Genomic DNA, 21203 nt, shown 5'->3' with positions numbered 1-21203 from the left:
TGGGGAGCGATGTTGAGGCGGACACAAGTGCAGAGACAAGCAAGATTTATAATGGGCAAATCCAAAATCATGGTCAAGAAAGTCCAGGTTCAAATGGCCAATGTGGATAGCAGGAGGGACAGACATGACAAAGAACATGGAAATCCAAAATACTGAACCAAACAAGCATACACATCAAACAATCAGCATACTCAAAACATACAAACAACAAAGACCAGCAAAGACAAAAGGGCAAACACCAGGCTTAAATACAACAGGACCAACAAGGGATCACAAGACACAGGTGGAAACACAGGTGGGAACAATCAGGGGCAGAGTCACTAAACAAGGGGGCAGGACTACAGAACCAAAACAAAGAACACCTGTGTTAAAACATGAACACATGGACAGGACTGTGAGGGGGCAATCGTGACACATTCAAAAAGTACAGTTATTCTTTGAAGTGTGTAAAAATTTCATGACAAACAGACCAACAGAAATGGTCTAAATTTACTTAGAAAAAATCTGGTTACATTATCTTCCATTAAATAATGTTTTTATCAGAAATACAAGGTTTTGTTTTGACAGCAGTGATATGTATGCATAATGGAAAACATTTTATCTTTTTATGGTGGTGTTACTCAGAATATAGCACTGATGATTGTTTTACATGTAAAACCCAGAAATGTGTTGTGTCACAATTATTCACACCCCTGCATTTAGAACTTTATGCAGTCTCCCTTTGCCATAAGAAAGGCAATGAGTCTTCTCCTATGATGCTTAATGAGATTGGAGAATACAGAGCATGGAATCTGAGCAGTTCTAAATACAGAATGCCTCAAGATCTTCCAAGGTCCTAGGCCCTCTCTTTTGGTCTCTGTGCTTTTGACCTCTCCACAGGTTTTCGAAGTATTTTAGACCAGGGAATTAGTATGCCCATGTCAAAAGTTTGGTTCTGTGGTCACTGAACCATTTTTGTGTGAACTTGGTTACAATCTGGATCACTCTCTACTTAAAAAAAGAAATAATCCAACCACAACACAACTGTAGCCTTTTTGGCAGATGAAGCCATATTTTCATCTATTTTCTTGTCTTACTTCATATCCATGATGGCATATAGGTTCAGAGGGCATACTTTTCTTTTCCTTTCTGTTTAAAATTTCAACTTGAGTATTACCTAAAACTTCTATTCTCATCTCATGACCACAGAACCTGGTTCTGGTCAAAGTTCCAGTAGAGTCTTGTGAACACCAGGCACTTTTGTTTGTGGTTAGATGAAAGAAAAGGCTGTGTCCTGGTCTGCGTTCTGAATAATTTTCTTAATTGTGTTTACCCTGATCTTTGGACAGTGTTCGTCCTCTCTAAACATCCTTCTGTAGGTTCACTACAGCTCCGATTGTTTTAATGGTCACCAGGCCTACAATTACAAAAAATAGACAAACTATTCAGATGCAGACTTTTACTGGCCTTTCAGCTTTACAGGATGACTTGCAGTAGCATGTGCACACTGGGTTTTACCATGTTGGCTTTCTACATAACTCAGTAATACCACTTCTTTAGATTTTACCAAAAAAAATGTAGTCATAGTACAGCTATAATTTCTGAACTTTTACAAACTCTTGAGCAGTCATCTATGTCTTTTGTTTCACTGGGTTATAAATATGTGGTGATAGTGGTCAAATACCTTCAGTCTTTTATCAACATGAAGATTAGAAAACACAAATTAAGAGAGAAAAGTATGCTGACTTTTGGGGGGGGGGCTTTTTGGGCTATCTTTTTAGCCATTGCCTGATTTATGAAGGTTAACATAAATTTAATTCATTTAATTTGTGTTTTCTAATGTTCATGTTGATGAAACACTAAGGGTATTTAACCACAGTCACCACATATTTATATCCCATTGAAACAGGAAGACTAGATGACGGCTTAAGAGTCTGTCAAATTATATGATTAAGATTTTTTTGTTAGAATTTAAATGTGGCATTACTGAGTTATGAGGGAAAAAACATTGTAAACTCTGGTGTGCATGCACTGTTGTGAGTCATCCTGTAACTGGGGCGGCAGTTGTGGGCTGGAGGTTAGGGAACCGGCCCTGTGATCAGAACATTGCCGGTTTAATCCCCAGCACCGACAGTCCATGACTGAGGTGTCCTTGAGCAAGACACCTAACGTAGATAGGGCTGCCCACTGCTCCGGGGAAGTGTGCTCACTGCCCCCTAGTGTGTGTGTTCACTAGTGTGTATGTGGTGTTTCACTTCACGGATGGGTTAAATGCGGAGGTGGAATTTCCCCGGTTGTGGGATTAAAAAAAGTATCACTTAACTTAAAGCCTGAAATGATTCCAAAGTCAGAGGCACGTGTGGGATTTCATAGGAGTTTTCAGACCTCTTCATGTTTTACATATTAACGTCACACACGTTCAAAAGAAGGCCCGTCTCAGTGTTTAGGTCTGAAATGCAAAATCAACATTATACTGATGAAGCTATGAAGACAACAACAGATAATTCGTCCTTCATGAAGTTTTGACTGAGGTCTCTTTGAATACTCTTTCATGTGCTCGCAAATCATGAGATTCATCCACTTGTCCATGGAACAAATAACTATCAAATTTTCTTCCGCACATTGCATGCAATTACAAATTGCAACCAGTAAGGTCTCCAAACTCCTCAAAATTTACACATTGCAGCTTTAAAGTGAAACATTAATGGGAGCATATATTTATTTATAGTGATGACAAGTACAGAAACCTTTGTTGTTTCCTTGGACTAAATTAAATTGTAGAGTATGTATATATAGTATATTGCTGTTGTCAGAACAAAACCTTGTATCTCCAAAATGGTTTTTACAGGAGAAGGAAAAAATGTGCTTTACTTTTAATGTGAGTTAATGGAACCAGACATTTTTCCAAATCATTTTGGGCCATTTCTTTTGGTCCATTCATCATGCAATTTACAAATGATATAAAAAACAAAAGGTATTTTCAAATTATATCAAAAACTGAAAAATGTCAAAATGGAGATACAAGGTTTTGTTTCGACAACTGCGATATATAAAATGTTTTGTACTCACAATCTTCTTGAAATTATACTGAATATCAGTGAAATTTCTCCACAATTTGCCCACTTTACAGGTGAGCCACATGTGTGACGGTAATTGAATGATCAAATCAATGAATCAATCAGGCATTGCCATCTGTTTGTAACAGGCAGATGGTATTAGCAAACGAGAGGTACGTGAGACTGCAAATACAATTAGGAGCCTTGGGTATGCCTTACACTAAGTCATCATCTGCACTCAATTCTGTCACAGCTCTGACTACTGGCTTGTCACTGGATGTATGGTGTACGATCGCATGATGAGATTTCATCTGTAAATGCACAGAAGCTGCCATATCACATTTCGCATGCACTGCGGCCAGTACATGAATATATCCTTTCATATTTTCAGCAGCTTAGCCAATTGACAGCAGTCCGCTCACTATTTTAAGAGGCAAACTAGGACTGATTGTATCAAGAGACAGGACAGTTCAATGACGTGCTGAGGATATGTGTATCACTGTCAACTCAGATCGGCTTGCATACTGAAATTCAGACACCTAAATCTGATGCCTGAAAAGATGGCCAGTCATGCTCTCGGTAATTGAGTCATACAGACATCGCCCCCGCTGATATTCAGTGGTGAACCAAGCTTAAGATATCAAAATATATTGATAACTCTACTATGGCTCAATAGAAATCTCCATTTCGTGGAGGTGTAGTGGTTGTAAGGGAAAAATGTGTCTACACAATCATCTACAATTCAGTGTTCATTTAAATCTAAACATGCTTATTTAGATAAGTTTAGCTTTCTTGCATGCCATAGAAGAATCACTTCTGGTTACCTAAAGAACCTGATAATGGATGGTTAATTGAAATAGATGTATGTGTAAAAATCTTTTTCAAGTTCAAAGAACCTCCACATAATATAATATATTCTAAATCAGAGATAGAATAATCTATATCAAGTGTCCAGTATCAGCAGAAAATACTGAATCAGACATCAGTAGGACAAAAAAATTAATTCAATCCACTCATGTAACAAATCTAACCTGAAATAGCCTTGATGTGTTGTTAGCTGTGTATTTCTTCCTGTGGGATAATGTGTTTACGTAGTATGAGTTTACATGTAGATGCTTAGTTAAAACCAGCTCATTTGAAGGCTGGTGTCAGCCTTTGTACAGTTTAATATTGGTGTCAGCATATGAAAAAAAATTGCCATATAAATAATTGCAGTTATGAATTTAATACTGTTCACTGCATACATACAAGCCTGAAGTGGCCAATTGATTTCTTGCTTACTGGCTGCAGATGACTACAGAAACAGCTCAAGCTCAAATAAACAAACAAACATTACTCACTGCTGCTCTCTAAAGGTGTTACAGCACCTGTCAGAAGACAGAACTTTTGCTTTCATAAGACCTGTGATGTGTCTTCAAATGTCTTTTTAGCACTATTTTCATATATTTACCTCAACCATACTGTTGAAAAAGCAGGCAAATCATATTCTGTTTGTGGAAACGAAAAAAAAAAAACATAATTATGAAATATAACAACTGGGGAAATTAAATGCCATCTTTATTGACAGTTATGTATGTGACAGGCCTAATCCAAGTCAAGAATAATTTTATTTTTAAGAGTGTGGACACAAATTAGAGAGGAATTTGCATGATTTACAAAACTGGAAGCCAACTGGATTTTCATGTTTCTCAGGTGAGCAAGCAGGTCAACATTTATAAAAGTGTTGTTATTGTGTTCAAATGCTGCTTTTTAACTGTGGCAGTTGTTTTTGGTTGATATAAAGTAAGCTTCAGCTGTGCTGCCCATTTTATCTTGCCGCAGTCATCTTTATAGAGAGGTATTTTCACCCAGAGAGCCAACAGTGCGCTAGTTAATCTGATAGCAAAGTTATGGTCAAGAAAATTTGTATTTTATTTGTATTAGACACATAGAACCTTTGGCTCCATTTACACTTAGCATTAACCTACATTATGCATGATCTGACAAATGGACAGCTATAAGTTCAGGTGTGAACAGGATCCAGTTTGACCCAATCACTCCAACTACCTTCGCAGATATTCAGCAGATATGAATAAGGCCACATACATTTTGGAGTCTGAATGCTAGAGTATCTCTGTGCATCTCCAACATCAAAGGACCACCAAAGTTCATCACAGCAGAGACAAATGCAGCTGCACAAGACTAACAAAGTAAATGTGAGTGGCATCCAGTGGAGTAGTTACGCACATTGTTACTGACTTTTAGTACATTGCTCACTATTACTCACTTATCTTTACATATATTTTATTCCAATACCACATTCAAAGACGCCTCACAAGTCCAAGAGAAGAAAACAATCATGAAAGTTTCATAGACTGATTGTTCAATTCCATGATTACTATACAATCTTGGTAGGTTGTTTAGGTTCCTTCTGCTGTCAGTCATAGATACACTGATGTGGTTATCGATTATAATTTTTAAATAAATGGCTATACATCCTGCTGTCCACTTGTGATCAGATCACCTAAGACAGATGCTAAAGCCACCTTCTAGAAGAAAGTAGTGACAGTAATGAGTCTGATTCTACATCTATGCCCGAAGGCACTATTCCATATGTTGAATTAGCTCTTTAGCTGTCTGTGAGTCGGTGTATTCTGCTCTGATGTTACCTTCATTTCTTTAGTTTCAACTTTTTTTTTTTTTACCAGAGAATTGAATGGCTGATCACTGATTATCAGTTTAGCGTCATCACATATTTATGAACAGTCAACTGTAAGCTGTTTCATATACATATACATAATTTATTTGTCAGCAAATAGACTAGTAAGTTAAAAAGAGAGCTATATTAATTCATTGTTGCTTGTAAAGCGAGTGTTAGTACACAAGAGCTTTCTTTGACTACAAATGCTTGTCTTGGAAACCAGGATGCATGAAATATTGAGACCTCAGCCAAGTCAGACTATTGTTCCACTGTTGGCCAGAACATTGGCAGCTTTGTGTTTGTACCTGTTTGAAAATGTAAAGACATTCCCCATTTTTAAAACACTAATTGGAATATTTACTTATGATAATTTCAGTTTCTAGACCTGTTTTGTGGCTTTCCCTAGTAATTGTACTACACAGAGATTCAGTTAAAATTTGTACAATTAAAATGAAATTAGACAAACAAGAGGGTAACAGACAAGACAAAACAAGGTGGAAAAATGCAAAAAATATATAAATTAAATTTTGAAATGCCCCCCCAACAACAGCAAAGTTTCAGCACACAATACAGTGCAAAAGTTAGAGACCATGGCTGTGGTACGTCATTCATTTTTCATATATCTACAAATATTGAATAAGGAAGGACATATTCAAAGAATAACAGCAGAGTTTCCACTACAAAAAACATTTAAAAATATAGAGAAAATGGCACTAACAATAGTGCGAGACCTGATAAACCACTAAAACTCCAATTAAGCTCCACTCTTGCTTTAAATCTGAAAAAGTCCACAGGTGTTTCTGTTCATTCTTCCACTGTGAGAAGACAACTTAACACTGTGGGTCTGAAAGGATGTGCAGCTGTCAAGAAGCCATTACTGAGAAAAGAAAATAGAATAATAATAATAATTAAAAAGAATAATTTTACAATTCGAACAAATAAGCTGCTAGTGATTGCAGCACAATAGACTGACTACCCCAGACCTAATCAGTGAATGTGTCTGAGAGTACTTGAATCATGCAACCTTTCAAAACTTTTAAGACTAAATTTTGGTGGTGTGACAAATATCTCTGCAGATTTCTTTGAAAAACTGAAAGTCTCCTGAAAACAACAGAAGCTGTAATAAAGACAAAATGCTAAAAAAGTTAATATTGTAATTAATTTTGTGAATTTAGTTTTTCTATTTTCCTGGCACTGACAGATAAATAACCTGATGGACACTTTGACTGGAAGTTAAATCAAGGGTGGCTCCTGACTTTTACACAGTACTTCATTGATATCTTCTTCAGTATTATTCTAAAATGTGATAAATAGTAAAAATAAGGACAACTGTTCTATGAATAGGCAGGTAACTGTTTAGTGGTTCTGTGTATTTTATATAAACTATATATAAAAATATTGCTTATTTTCTTCCTTGAGCATTAAATATCCTGATGAAATCAATAAAAGTTGATTCTACTCATCAGCTAATAAACCTGCCGTTCACAAGCTGTTTTGATGTGACGGAGAGTGAGGAGGCAGACGCATATGCTGAGATAATGCTTTTTATTCATGGGCAAATCCAAACGGTCAAAACGGTTCAGGGTCAAAGAGCCAACACGGATAGAACGATAGTCAGACATGATAAATGACACAAAACCTCAAACAATGAACCCAACACGAGAATACAATAGATACAACCAACCAACAAACAACACATCAAACGAACAGCACGATCAAACACCTCGAACAAAGCAAACAAATCAAACAAAGACAAGAGGCAAACACAGGGCTTATAAAACAGGGATAACGAGGGACAGATGAAAACAATCAGGGGCGAAGTCAACAAACAAGGGGGCTGAACCAAAACAAACGCACATGGAAGATCCAAAACTCAAAGCACATGTACAGGACTGGGAGGGGCCAGTCGTGACATTTGAGTGGGTTAGAGCAGAGAAAAGTAAAAAATGTGGGATTGAAAACCACCGTCATAATACTTCAGTGATTCAGTGATTCTCCAAGGTCCAAGTTACCTTGTTACACCAAGTTAAACAATGTTGGGCCTTGGCTTTTGTGCTTGTGGAGCTGTCACACCCAAACTCATTCAAATAAAAAAAACCGAAAAAAACAAACAAACAAAAAAACTGACTCAGTTTACACCTGCCATTGCTGAAGTGTGTCACCAACAATTTTTTTCATGAGGCAGGGAAACAGACTAAACAGTTACAATATTCCCTTAGATATGATAGGCAAATCAGCAATTCAGATCTGTTTGATTATTTTTGCAGTCTGTTACATGTCTCACATTCCTTTCAAAACTCATTAACATGATGACATTTAGAACAAATCATACTGGTAGTTAATATTAACATTAATAAGAAGCAGGCAAGAATTTGGTTTTATAATTGAGATTTAGAAAATAATTTATACATATGGCCTAGTCCTCCTGCATCTGTGCACCGCTAGACAATTTGCCCTTTTCCAGACAGATCCAAATGGCCAGGAAAATGTATGATCAATTAATTATTCACACCAAAGTCTAAATCGGCACCAGTGTCTTTGAAGCAGCTGAGTATGTGTCAAGGAGAGTTTGTATTCATAAAGTATGTAGTATGGAGAATGCTGTATTATTTAGGCAGATCTGTAACCTCAACAAGGATGAATACATGTCTAATGCTTCCTTCTTGAGTGTTTTTCATCTTTTTGTTTGTTCTTAATTACATTTTTGTGTTTCTTCATTTGCTGTCAAAGTTTCTGATGACATGACAGAAGCCCCATTTCATTCTGCTTTACAGCGGCCACCTCTTTAGCAGCTCTTCTGCATCATTAGAGATGAAATCAGAATATACCAAGTCTGAGTGAAGGTTGCTCCATGTCAACCACAGCTTCCACTGCTAAACAGAATGGTTAAAAAAGCTTTTGCCTGCCAAGATGTTGTGAGCTGAGGAATAGACAAAACTAGGCCATACGTGCTACAGCTGTAATCACAGCTGTTTTGCTCATCATACTCTCTATCTTTCCCTCTCAGGAGTGATGGTCAGTAAGGAGGCAGGCCGCTGTGCCCTGTCGAACTCTGAGTCGGACTCGGAGTGCGCAGGTCCGACCCTGGGAGAAGAGGGTGGTGGGCGTGGGGACGCAGTACGCAAGAGGAACAAAGCCTTGCAGGTCCGCTTCAAGGACATCTGTGAGGCTCAGAATGAGGCAGCTCGTCTAGCCCGAGGAACCAGGGGGCGCTCCGTCTCGTGCAAGGTCGTGCACAGGAGGTACATGACCATGCCGGCGCGCCGATCCATCCCCAATGTAACCAAGAGCACTGCTGTGCAAACCTCACCGGACCTTAAGAAGCGCTATCAGACCTTCCCCTTTGAGCGTAAGAAGGGGCACACTATCAAACACACAGCTCTGGTAGAGAACTACCAGGGCCAGAACAATGGGTTCTTGAGTGATGTAAAAGGTACAGAGGAGGAAAGGCCTTGCGGCGGCAAGATACAAAAGACTCGGGTACTTTTGCACAGCATGCCTCCATGCAGTGATGTGCAAGACTTGTGTGCAGGATCTGATTGCCCAGATAGCGATCTCTGCCCTGATCCCTCATGTCGAGGTAGGGATGCAAACACAAACTCTGACCAGACAGATTCAAGGAAGGAGGGCAGTTCCCAAGGATCGAAGCACAATGAGGGTGAGGTGGGGGCAGGGCAAGAGCGTAATTGCGCCAAGAGCTCCTCCTCCACTTCCTCGACACAACCTCTGCAGGACAGGGGTAGTACTTCAAAGGTTACTGGCCCCATTGCATGGACGTCTTTGACGCAAGTGGAATGTCTGGAAAGTCCCTCTGTGCGGTGCAAGCGCAAGAAAGAGACTGCACAGATCAATGGTCTGCAGTCGCAGACCATCCCACATGCAGCCAGTTGTTCATCCCAGGAAGCCACCCAGGCTCACTACCATGGCAGCCATGCCTTTGGTAGCACAGCTACCCGGGAAGATGTGGCAGGGCAAGGGTATGGGCAGGTGATTCCACTTCCTGGGGCAGAAGGGGACGTGAAAGCAAGGCTGCAGGCCATGGAGACTCTAATCAGCTCCAGCCAGGAGACCATCAAAGTGCTGCTAGGGGTCATTCAGGAGCTAGAGAAAGGAGAGGCACAGCGGGAAGGGTGAGTCACACTCTATGTATAAACACTTATATAGGTTGCACAATCGTTGGATCACTGTTGTTTTTTTTCAGCTGTCTCAGAAGAAGGCTCAATATCCTTAATTTTTGCGATCAAAAGCTGGTGATTATTTGAATAGCTTGTGCACAGGACAGCGCATGTGCTTCTGTGGTAATAACATTTTATGAAACAGTGCTATTTAGTTTCAGTCCTGAGTGACCTTGCACCACACAGTTTGGTGTATTCTCTGTTCTAACAACTGATTTGAGTCATGTGTTAGCACCTCAACATGACTTGATTCAGGTCTATGAAAACAGGGCAACAAACTATGCAATTCAGGCTTCCCCCAGGATCAAGACTGAGAATCATTATTTAATATTAAAAAAAGAAAAAGGAAAATAAAGTCTTTTTCAATTATTATAAAACATTAGCTCAGTTATCCAACTTACTGCAAACAACTGTAAATCGATTTGTTTTTCTGACAAATTTCTCTGGACGACGGGGAGATGCAGAGTACGCAGAGGAAGTATGGGATGGCAATAAATTTCTTTTCACTTGACTGGATATATCTCAAGATTTCACGGTCATGAAGCATTCATTCTGCCAATATCACACAACTTCAAGTCTACCACTCGCATTTACAACTGCCCTCTCTCATAATTTTTCTGCCAATATTTTCCTTAATTCACATTATCTCAAAAAATGCTAGGATTTGGTAATAGGTTGAGGCTGATAATAGGATTAAGCCAAATGGCCCAGAAAGATTCTTCAGGGGTTTCAAATCAATGGCAGCAGTTTGGACAGATCAGTGTGAAGTGGCCACCTTCTACTTCTCCCTCAGTGAACACTCCTTCACAGGCATGTAACCAACCTTCTCGTAATGTCTGCTCACGAATGCCAAGCCCTGGGGCAGTGGCGGTTTGTAGTTCAAAGATATAAAAGAAAACACATGTATGCATAGACTGTCCTTTATTTATTCTATTTCCACTCAAAATTAGTATGAAATTTCTTTATCACAGCTTAAATTTTGGGACACATGTTTTCAAAGTTCAGTCTCAGAAATTGGTTGCATTTTCTTCTTCCTCGATCCCAGGAATCACAAACACTTTCAGTGATGCTGGGGTTGTCAGTCCATTGTTCTGAGAACACCAGCAGCTTATTTGTTGGATTTGCAAATTTTTGTCTATTTCCTTTTCTCAGTAATAAGTAAGCTTCAGCTACATATCCTTTTTAGACCCATAGCGCTTATTTTCCCCTTCTTTATGCTAATCCATATTGAATCTATATTTACTATCCTCAGAGATGTATTTATATATTGAAAGGTAAATAATTTAGTACTTGGAAATTAAATAAATGCAGGGTGGTATCTTTGCACAGTACTGTATATATCAAATTACCAATAACAGATGAACAATCAGCATGCACACAATTTTTTATATTTACATGCTACTAAAGTGCCGTATTGACAAAACTATCTATTTAAATCACAGGGCACATATTCAGGATAGATAATTCAAGACTCTGCTAGGTTCTGCTAGTTCATGGCATAAGCCTTGGGCAACAGTCACTTTTCATTTTACTTCGCTGTATTTTGGAAGTATAAAACAAACTGTACACTCCGATGATTGGCAATGAGAGATATGCAACCATATAATGTCAAACTTATCAATTATTTTTTTTCCTGACAGATTTGGGAGGTAGAGGGAGCATTGCCCCAGCACCTAAACATATACCAGCCACCACTGCCCTGGGGAGTAAAGAGCGTGAGACAATGAGTGTCCTTCATGTTTAATAATGCCTTTCCATTAAGCCTGTCGTTCTTGTACAATGAGCTGAAAGTTTGAATACTGCCTGACTCAGCTTTTGGCTTAAGTGGAGGTGACAGTTCGGCGAAAGTCAGTGTGAGCAGATTCTGGAGATACCAGCTGCTATCAGCATTTTGTCAGGCCTTTGACAGAGTTAGACACATGTTTGACACATTCTTTGCCAAGAATATGATAAAGATGAAAAAAAATGGCTGGGCTAGTCAGACACTGCTTTATAATCATTACACTACATTCAGTTTTTGACGTAATGTCACTATTAGCCCCTTCAAGTCCTGTCCATGTGTTGTGTTTTGGTTTAGCCCACGTCTTCTTTGTTTTGGTTTTATGGTCCAGCCCCCTTGTTTAGTGACTCCACCCCTGATTATTCTCACCTGTTTCCACCTGTGTCTTGTGAACCCTTATTAGCCCTCTTGTATTTAAGCCCTGTGTTTTCCTTAGTCTAGTGCTGGTCTTTGTTGTTTGTAATATTTGGTTTGTTGGAGTTTGATGTTGCCGTGCTGTTTGTATTCTTTGAATTGTTTTAGTCTTGTTTGAGATTCTGTGTTCGTTATTGTCATGTCTGTCCCGCGATCTCTACGTGTTGGCTCTATGACCCTGGACTGTCTCAACCCTGATTTTGGATTTGCCCACAATAAAATTCATTTATCTCAGTGTATGCGTCCACCTCCTCGCTCCCCGGCGTTACACATAATTTCAAAGGACCTGATGCCCTTTACATTGTGTGTAAATTTCATGATGAATGGAGCAAAAGAAATGGCCCAAAATGACTTGGAAAGATGTTTGGTTCCACTGACTTGCATTAAAACTACAGTACGTTTTTTCTTTCTCCTGTAAAGTTCCAATTTTGGAGATACGAGGAAAATGACCGGAAGGTTGCCGGTTCAATCCCCAGGGCCGACAGTCCATGACTAATGTGTCCTTGAGCAAGACACCTAACCTATACATATATATATATATATATATATATATATATATATATATATTTATATATACACACACACACACACACACAAGTACCAAAAGTGAAAGGCAACAGACGTAGTCAAAAACACGATTCTAAACGGTCAAAATCACGGTGAGACAAGCAATAGCAAGAAGAATACGCTCAGTAAGTTTTATAGAAAACAATACCTGCACTGACTGATTGTCAGAGCCAGGCTTAAATGCTCAGCTCTAATGAGGCACAGGTGACATTCATCAAAAATCTGGGGATTGTGAGCGCAGATAGGTGCGCGTGCCTGAGTCCGGAGTCACATGATCTCCCAGGGTGTTCTGGGAGTTGGAGTTCACTCGACGAGCTGAATGCATGACACACACACACACACACACACACACACACACACACACACACACACACACACACACATATATATATATATATATATATATATGCGATGGTGATATGAATTGTCTATAATACAGACACAACCATTTGATTTCCAATCCAAAATACAATCTGAGGGTTGTAATGTTGATAATGGTAAAATAGCAGTTAATCCCAAAAATAACTTTTCTTTTTTCTCACTGCAAAGCAAGTGTCCTGTACATACCACTTTGTCCATAAGTGTTTTAAAAATATGTCTTATGCCACAACCACTCTGAATGACCACTATAAATCGCTGTTTAAATTTTAAGGCTGTAATTACATAGAAATGTGGAAGAATTGGTGGAATTTAACTGACATTAAAGGTTAAACATGCATTTTCTCTGTCTTGTAATATACCATTTCTAAGAGACAATATTCTGTTAGCCACTTAAACACACATATGCAAAAGTTCAATCTTTCCTCGAAGTATGTCAAATTGGCCACTCACCCTGCGCAACGAACCTAGGCTAAAATGTCTCTCTCTGAGCATTAAAGGGCCCTCAGCCTGCGTGTAGGGCAGCTAATGGCCCTTAAGCCTGCTCCACATAGACCCAGCAGTGGTGAAGTCCTGGCTAATCCCGTGCCAGGAGAAAAAGTAGCAGCCTTGCCTGGTCTCGGAAGCACAAAACCACCACTCAAACAGCCTCAATTAGCAGCGCCTCATCAAGCAGGCCTTTCATCTTCCCAAAGAGTGTGGGACTGTCTGTGTGTGTGTGTGCGTGTGTTAAAGTGCCTTACTGCCATTCTGAAGGTTATTATTAGAGCGAAGGCCCTCTGTTCCCCCTACTCTCACTCATGCTGTGTCTTCAAAGCAACCGTGTTCAGGCCAGCAAGTACCTCAGTGGGGGCACATGAAAGCCCCCGCTAGTCTCTGTGGGCCAGGAGAGCTGCTGCCAAGGGTTTTTATGTGTTTCTCAGGCTGCGAGCAGCGCTTTTAGAACAAACAAAACGGCAGCATGCTCCAGACGGGCAGGGTGGGCAGCTTTGAAAAGTGCAGAGCACCCAGTTTTGGCATGGGCATGTACATAAGACCTCAGGTGCTGTTCTGTACTGTTTAATGTTTTCTGAAATGGGCTTATTCGGACAGAGAACCCGAAAAGAGACTACAAGGCTCAGTTTTATGAGTTCACTTAATATTAAAGCTAGAAAACAGCATTCCAGCAATTAAGCCTAACTCCTCAGCTGACCAGTTTCAGTGCTGGTGATTTGATAGAGATTTAGACACCAAATGCAAATTTAGAGTGATGTGATGTGAAATGGTTCATTGTAGAGAAACTTACTGACCCAGATTCCTTTACAGTGGTGGTGACTGGATCCAGGAGTTGCAATGTCTACAATGCAAATACAGCCTTACACTATACACTATACAAAGTGATCAGCAAGTCTATTCATGTCTTATTACCTTTTATATGCAATACTGATGAAGTAAATCTGAAATGTTTGGGGTTTTTGTGTTTTTTTTTTCCCTTCACAATGCATTGCATGTACCTCTTTTCCAAGAATGGATTAAACGTTTTCATGCCAAACCTTCTCTCAGACTATCAAAAAAGGTCAGGCATTAGCAGCATATTCATAACAATTTTATTTATTATGATTACTATCTGTGAGTGAGCTATCAGCGGCATTCAACTTTTGGGTGTCTGGTTTCTATCAACTCCTCTGTGAGTAATTTTCAGTAAATTCCAATAATACTAACCAATAATGATAACTTTTGAACAGTTCTGTGTGGCTTGTCATGGATTATGATTGTGCATGTAGTTTGAGTGATGCTACTTGGTGGCACAAAACAGGGTGCAGCTCTAAAAAGAGCCTGCACTGTTCTATACAGGCATTAAATAAAAAAACGGCATCGCGACATCGTAGCACTTGAGTCAGTGTGTTTGACTCCTCAGCTTAATAGCTTTAGTGCTAGTCCTTCAAGTTAGAGACCTGGATTTGAACCCGACTTTGTTTTGACCGCCCCCTCAAAATGGCCACAATGCATCACTGTCTGAGCAAGCAGTCATTTTGCTTGATGGAATTCATTTCGCTGTTGCATTAGCTGATGGCAGGCATGCTTTTTTTTCAGTGGCGGTGCTTTCCAAGGACAGTCGTTCTGCAATGTATCCAAATAGAGATTCAACAGCCCAAACTGCTTTTTGATCATTATTGTGGCTGGCTCGTTAGTGTGTCAATTACTTCCGAAGCCTATCCAGACTGGCAACAGATTGTCTGTCGCTGGCTGATAGTAATGCTCACACAAGCCATGTTTAAAAGCACTTCCAGTTTTTAAATGCTTTGTCATACATTATATATGGACAAAAGTACTGTACCGACCATAAGGAGTTGGTACCCCCTTTTGCAACCATAACAACTTCCCCTCTTCTGGGAAGCTCTTTACTAGATTTTGGAGCATGTGATTTTTGCCCATTCATCCAAAAGAGCACCTGTAATGTCAGATACTGATGTTGGAGGGCCTGGCTCACAATCTCCAATCTAGTTAATCCCAAAGGTGTTACGTGGGGTTGAGGTCAGTGCATTGTGTGGGCCAGTCAAGTTCTTCCACACTAAACTCTCCCAACCATGCCTTGTTGGGCTTTGCTTTGTGCACTGGGGTACATGCTGCAACTGAAAAGGGTGTTCCCCAAACTACTCCCACAAAGTTGGAGGCATCCAGTTGACCAAAATGTCTTTTTATGCTGAAGTATTAAGATTTTCCTTCGCTGGAACTGAGGGGTCTAGACCAACCCCTGAAAAACAACCCCATAACATTATTCCTCCTCCACCAAATTTATATAGCTGGCACAATGCAGTCAGGAAGGTAATGTTGTTCTGGCATTCACCAAACCCAGACTTGTCCATTAGACAGCCAGATATAGAAGTGTGATTGTCACTCCACAGAATGTTTCCATTGCTTCAGAGTCCAGTGGCGATGTGCTTTACACCACTTGTGCATTGTGATCTTAGGCTTGCATGTAGTTGCTTGGCCATGAAAACCCATTTCTTAAAGCTCCTGATTTACAGTTCTTTTGCTGATGTTGAGGACAGGCACTGTGCACTTCAGCACTCGCTGGCCCCTAGCAGGACAGACATTTCAAACTGCAAAACTATTTGCTTAATTCCCTCTGAACTGAGGGGTTAAGTAGTTAAAATACAATCATGTGCAAAAGTTTGGCCAAATTATGTTTTGTTGATTTTCTAAATAAAACTAAGTACACATCCTCTACACACTCAATGCACACTTTAATGTACAATTACTATGTATCTGCTGTACTTAATATATTGAAAAAAAATGTGGGCTGTGCAAAGGGAGAGGCACTTATCTTTTTCAATATGTTAAAGCAAAAGCACATTGAGAGAAAAAGGAGTCAGGAGGAAAAAGAAACACTAAAATATGGTATTTATGTGCTGCTGCATGTCACCCTGAAAAACCTTAAATAGTAATTTAAATGTCAGACGTGTCGGGCTGGATTTTGTTGGAGTTTTACAGAACACGTTATACATATGCATTAACGTCACGAGCACAGACTCAAAAAGAAAGTCCGGCTTGATGTTCAGATTTCAAATGCAAAATCAACATTATACTGATGAAGATATAATGACAAAGGTAGATAATCCACTTACATGCTCAGAAGACACGTCTTTCATGGAGATTTGACTGAGGTCTCTTTGAATACTCTTTCAACACAATCACATCAGATTCATCTGCTCGAGGAAGGGAAAGGTGGCACCGATACAACAAAATCTTCTTCCACACATTCAAATGCAATTACACATTTACCAAATCCTTAAATCTTACATAGCCCAGCTTTAAATTCAGCTATAAATGAAAATTGTACAATAAAAGTTGCAGAATGTCATATTTACTTGTTTTCTCTGTAGTGGAGTTATTAACTTATTCGCACTTAAAAAATCAAAAACATGTAATTTGGCCAGGAGTATGCAAAATTTTGCATATGACTATATTTCTACATGCAATTACAAATTAATCCAAAAATATTATTGAACAAAGGATGCTCTTTCCTCCGATCTCTGCTAGTTGAGTAACCAACGAGCTCATCTGCCGGTAATCTTTGAATGGGTTATGCAGTGGTTTGTGCGTCTGTTTTTAACCGCATTCAGTTTTCCTGTAATGATCATTTCACAAGTGCTACTAACACAAGAAAGACCCCAGAAAGTATTTGCCAAAGTGCTCGGAATCTCAGGGGCACAATGGAACAATGTGTATTCAAACTAAAACCGCATTAACATATTTTAATGTGGTGTGTAATGTGAGGCATGCTGCAGCTGCCAGGACGTTTTTCACAGGTTACTGATGGAGCATGGCATCGTGCTCCTCTACTGTATGCCCAGGGCACCTCTCCAGCCAGCCACAGTGTGCCTTTCAGTAGAGCTGATGTCTATAGTAACACAGAAGGCCCTGAAAGCAAAGCACTTATGTGAAAGGCAAGAACATGCATGTATACATGGATCTAGAGCAGCTGTTATCACAAATCACTACTCACTACATGCAAGTTAAAGTAGAGTGTTGCAGCACTTCGACAGGCCCTACTCTGAGCCTTGAAACTGCAAGAAAAACAAGCGCTCTCATCTCACAAAGCCATATTTGAACAATTACAGAAAACTCTTCAGTTTTGACCCCTTCAATATTTTTCAAAAACAATCAATTTGATGTGCTTTTTTTTACAGTTTCTGTGCTCACTATGCATACAAAACACATTGTCAACCAGTTTTGAGACTGCTTTTTCTGTTTGTTTCACTGTCAGGCAAAGACAACAAAATAAGAGTCTACACACAGTAATTGAATCCAAATCAAATTAAAACACACAGATGTGGTGTTGCTTTAAAGTGCTTTTGCTATTGCTGGTTTCTATGTGCTACTCAGAAGGCAATTAGAAGAGTCTCACACTATATTATTATAACTTTTGTTACAATTTGACAGGATGTCATACTGTGAAACAGTCTTGTCAGGATCTAGACAAATATTACACCATGGAAAGAGAGGTGTGCTTTAGGAATTTTTCATCCACAAATCTGTCGTAACATTTTAATCTTACTGAAAAGTTTCCAGCACTTTATTCAGTTCATGCAGTGCAAAAATTCAGGCTGCTGTTGGATAATGGTTAGCATTGTGTGATTGATTCTCCATGTGAAAATGGTTAGACTTGTTTTCTCAGAAGGGGATAAAGTATGAAAGTGCAATGCTAAAGTAGATTGCTTAACCCTTTAACCCTTTAACCCTAGCCGTGGGCAGGGCAAATGACTTGGCCCTTTATACCCTTTCTTATTTAATAAAGCTCATCATAACATCATTTTACGGGCGGCACGGTGGCGTGGTGGGTAGCGCTGTCGCCTCACAGTGAGGAGGGCCTGGGTTCGATTCCCCGGCTGGGTGACTGGGGTCCGCTCTGTGTGGAGTTTGCATGTTCTCCCCATGTCTGTGTGGGTTTCCTCCGGGTTCTCCGGTTTCCTCCCACAGTCCAAAGACATGCAGTCAGGCCAATTGGACATGCTAAATTGGACATTGCCCCTAGGTGTGAGTGTGTGAGTGACTGTCTGTCTGTGTGTGTCTGTCTGCCCTGCGATGGACTGGCGACCTGTCCAGGGTGTATCCTGCCTTCCGCCCGAAGACTGCTGGGATAGGCTCCAGCATCCCCCCACGACCCTGACGGAGAAGCGGCTTAGAAGATGGATGGATGGATGGATGGATGGATGGATGGATGGATGGATGGATGGATGGATGGATGGATGGATGGATAACATCATTTTACAACATACACTTGCCCGCAACAGCGGGGCTTACAAGCTTCGGCACCATGGAAAACAACTATGTCATTTTGAAGTCCATCAAGGACATGAAATATAACACATCAAGAGAATAACAAAAACATTAGGCTACATGGTAACTAATGATAAAACAACACAAATTCAAAGCGGTTCAGCACCATGGATAGCGATCAGATAATTTTGACACCCACTTTATCTATTTCAAATCAGTGGCTTTTAAGTTTGGTAAAACTGGCTCAGCGTGTTGGTAAAACTGGCTCAACCACATGTTCACAAACACAACTTTTTAGGCCTATTCACTACTATTTGAAGAGCATACGACGAGCCTTGCGCTCCGCGAACTCATCCACGATGCTCTGCTGGGCTATTACAATTTACAATCACCAACAGTCTACAACTAACTCACACATTGTGAATAGTGATTGTCAGAATGGCTACCTGTAATTAACCCGGCTCCCTGGCTGTGCTGGCAGTTTTGGCGGGCCTGAATTGCTGCCAACAAAAAAGTCTGATTCATCTCCAGGACAGCGAACAAAATATGTGTCCAGTTTTTGTAACTTGGCTTTTCTTTGCTCTCTTTTTCCCTTTTCTTTTCACTTTGCCGCTCCACTTTTATGCTTATATGAATTAGTGCCACTCATGTTAGCTTAGTCGGTAAAAATGCTCCATTTAGTTTATAATCCGTTGCCAAGTGACCGATGATGACGGTGGACGGTTGGTGATGAGTTTTACCCAAAATACACTTGGAGAAAATATTGGCAATCCACTTGAAAATTTGCATGTCATAAAGTTAAATGTAAGAGTGAAAATAAAGCCAGTCATGCAGAACAACATTTTATTCAATATTTTACACCTACTACATCACTAAAGTCAGTTGGTCTTGTAAAGTTTTTAGAAACCATGACCCAGTCTTGACTGTGGCAACCTTTAAAAGCCCCATATAAGACTTGAATGATGGGTGATGTAAGGTAGGCTATGCCTTTGGACGTACACTGTGCTCATCTGGATACAATCAGGAGAGGGCCCACCTTCTCCAGCTCTCTTCGGATGTGATAGAGGCACTGCTACTTGAAATCTTATCCTCTCTCCCATCTGGGCCCCCTCTAGGCCCCAGCCGGGGGTGTGCCGTCCTTCCAGCCCCACCTGAAGCCCCGCCCCTGAGTGTAAACATGCCTGCTTCCAATGAAAAGTTAGCTTTTTAAAGGAGAATTTCAGTCAAATTTTTAGAAGTTTATAATTAAGAAGTACACAGAGTTTCAGGGTGGTTTGACTTGAAATGCTCATTTCTAGGGAAACTTACAGATTCAGAAATGTTCACAGTGGTGGTGACAGGAACCAGACATCCAAAGTATTTAAGGCCATTAAAAGCTGCCTCACCAAAAGTTCAAGGTGGATAGGCAGTTGCATTAAGGCAAAGTAGTTCCCAAACAAAACTGTTTTACAATCATCAACATTTAGAGTTGGGATGTAAAGGAATACAAGAATGTGTAATCAAAATACAGAAATTAATTATTTGTATACAGTCCAAGCTACACTTTGTAAAGGCAGGATTTAAAATACAGTTACTTTCTTGTAAATTTTAGGAGAATACTTATAGAACACTTATAGAATAGAGGACCTCAATTAATAGCTTATTTGCAAGCACACTTGCTAAATCCTGAGTAGACTGATAAATCAATGTGATGATCAGTTATTAGTCTCAGTGTTACTGAGCTCTGCTAAATCCTGAGTAGACTGATAAATCAATGTGATGATCAGTTATTAGTCTCAGTGTTATTGAGCTCTGCTAAAGCCTGAGTAGACTGATAAATCAATGTGATGATCAGTTATTAGTCTGTGTTACTGAGCTCTGCTAAACCCTGAGTAGACTGATAAATCAAGGTGATGATCAGTTATTAGTCTCAGTGTTACTGAACTCTGCTAAAGCCTGAGTAGACTGATAAATCAATGTGATGATCAGCTATTAGTCTGTGATCCTGAGCTCTGCTAAAGCCTGAGTAGACTGATAAATCAATGTGATGATCAGTTATTAGTCTGTGTTACTGAGCTCTGCTATAGCCTGAGTAGACTGTTAAACCTGGTTATGGTCAGTTATTAATTTCAATGTTAATAAACTGTTTGAGGGATGATCAAACTAATAATTCCCTCAGTAGTGGACATGTTTGTGAGTGCTAAGTTTAGCACTGGTGTTTTACTGGACTCCAAAATTTTTGTAATTTTATTTAAATGATAAGCACATTTTTTCTTAATTGTAATTATTCATGTAATAATTACATGAAAAAACTGGCAAACAGTAGCGAGGAACAGTGGCTCACCAAGATATAGTAAAATTGTATTCTACATGTATTCTGAATAAGTTAAGTGACCCTTATTAGCTCCACAACAGGGAAATTTCACCTCCGT

The 21203-nt window shown here is 39.7% G+C and overlaps 1 protein-coding gene across 3 annotated transcripts in view; it reads left to right on the top strand.

Annotated features, from left to right (window-relative positions):
- Positions 1 to 21203, top strand: part of insyn2ab (inhibitory synaptic factor 2Ab) — a 70417-nt gene that overhangs the window by 9933 nt on the left and 39281 nt on the right. For 2 of the 3 annotated variants that reach the window (XM_017713427.2, XM_017713426.2), the window contains exon 2: positions 8723 to 9845. In XM_017713427.2, the coding sequence (XP_017568916.1) occupies positions 8728 to 9845 (1118 nt within the window). In that variant the 5' untranslated portion in view covers positions 8723 to 8727. Of the gene's footprint in view, positions 1 to 8722; positions 9846 to 11530; positions 11975 to 21203 lie in introns of those variants that run through there. The other variant, XM_017713429.2, reaches the window with a different exon arrangement.

Source organism: Pygocentrus nattereri, chromosome 10, assembly GCF_015220715.1.
Source record: "Pygocentrus nattereri isolate fPygNat1 chromosome 10, fPygNat1.pri, whole genome shotgun sequence".
NCBI lineage: Eukaryota > Metazoa > Chordata > Actinopteri > Characiformes > Serrasalmidae > Pygocentrus > Pygocentrus nattereri.
The sequence above is the reverse complement of the archived record's forward strand: the minus strand, read 5'-3'. Positions and strand labels throughout refer to the sequence as shown.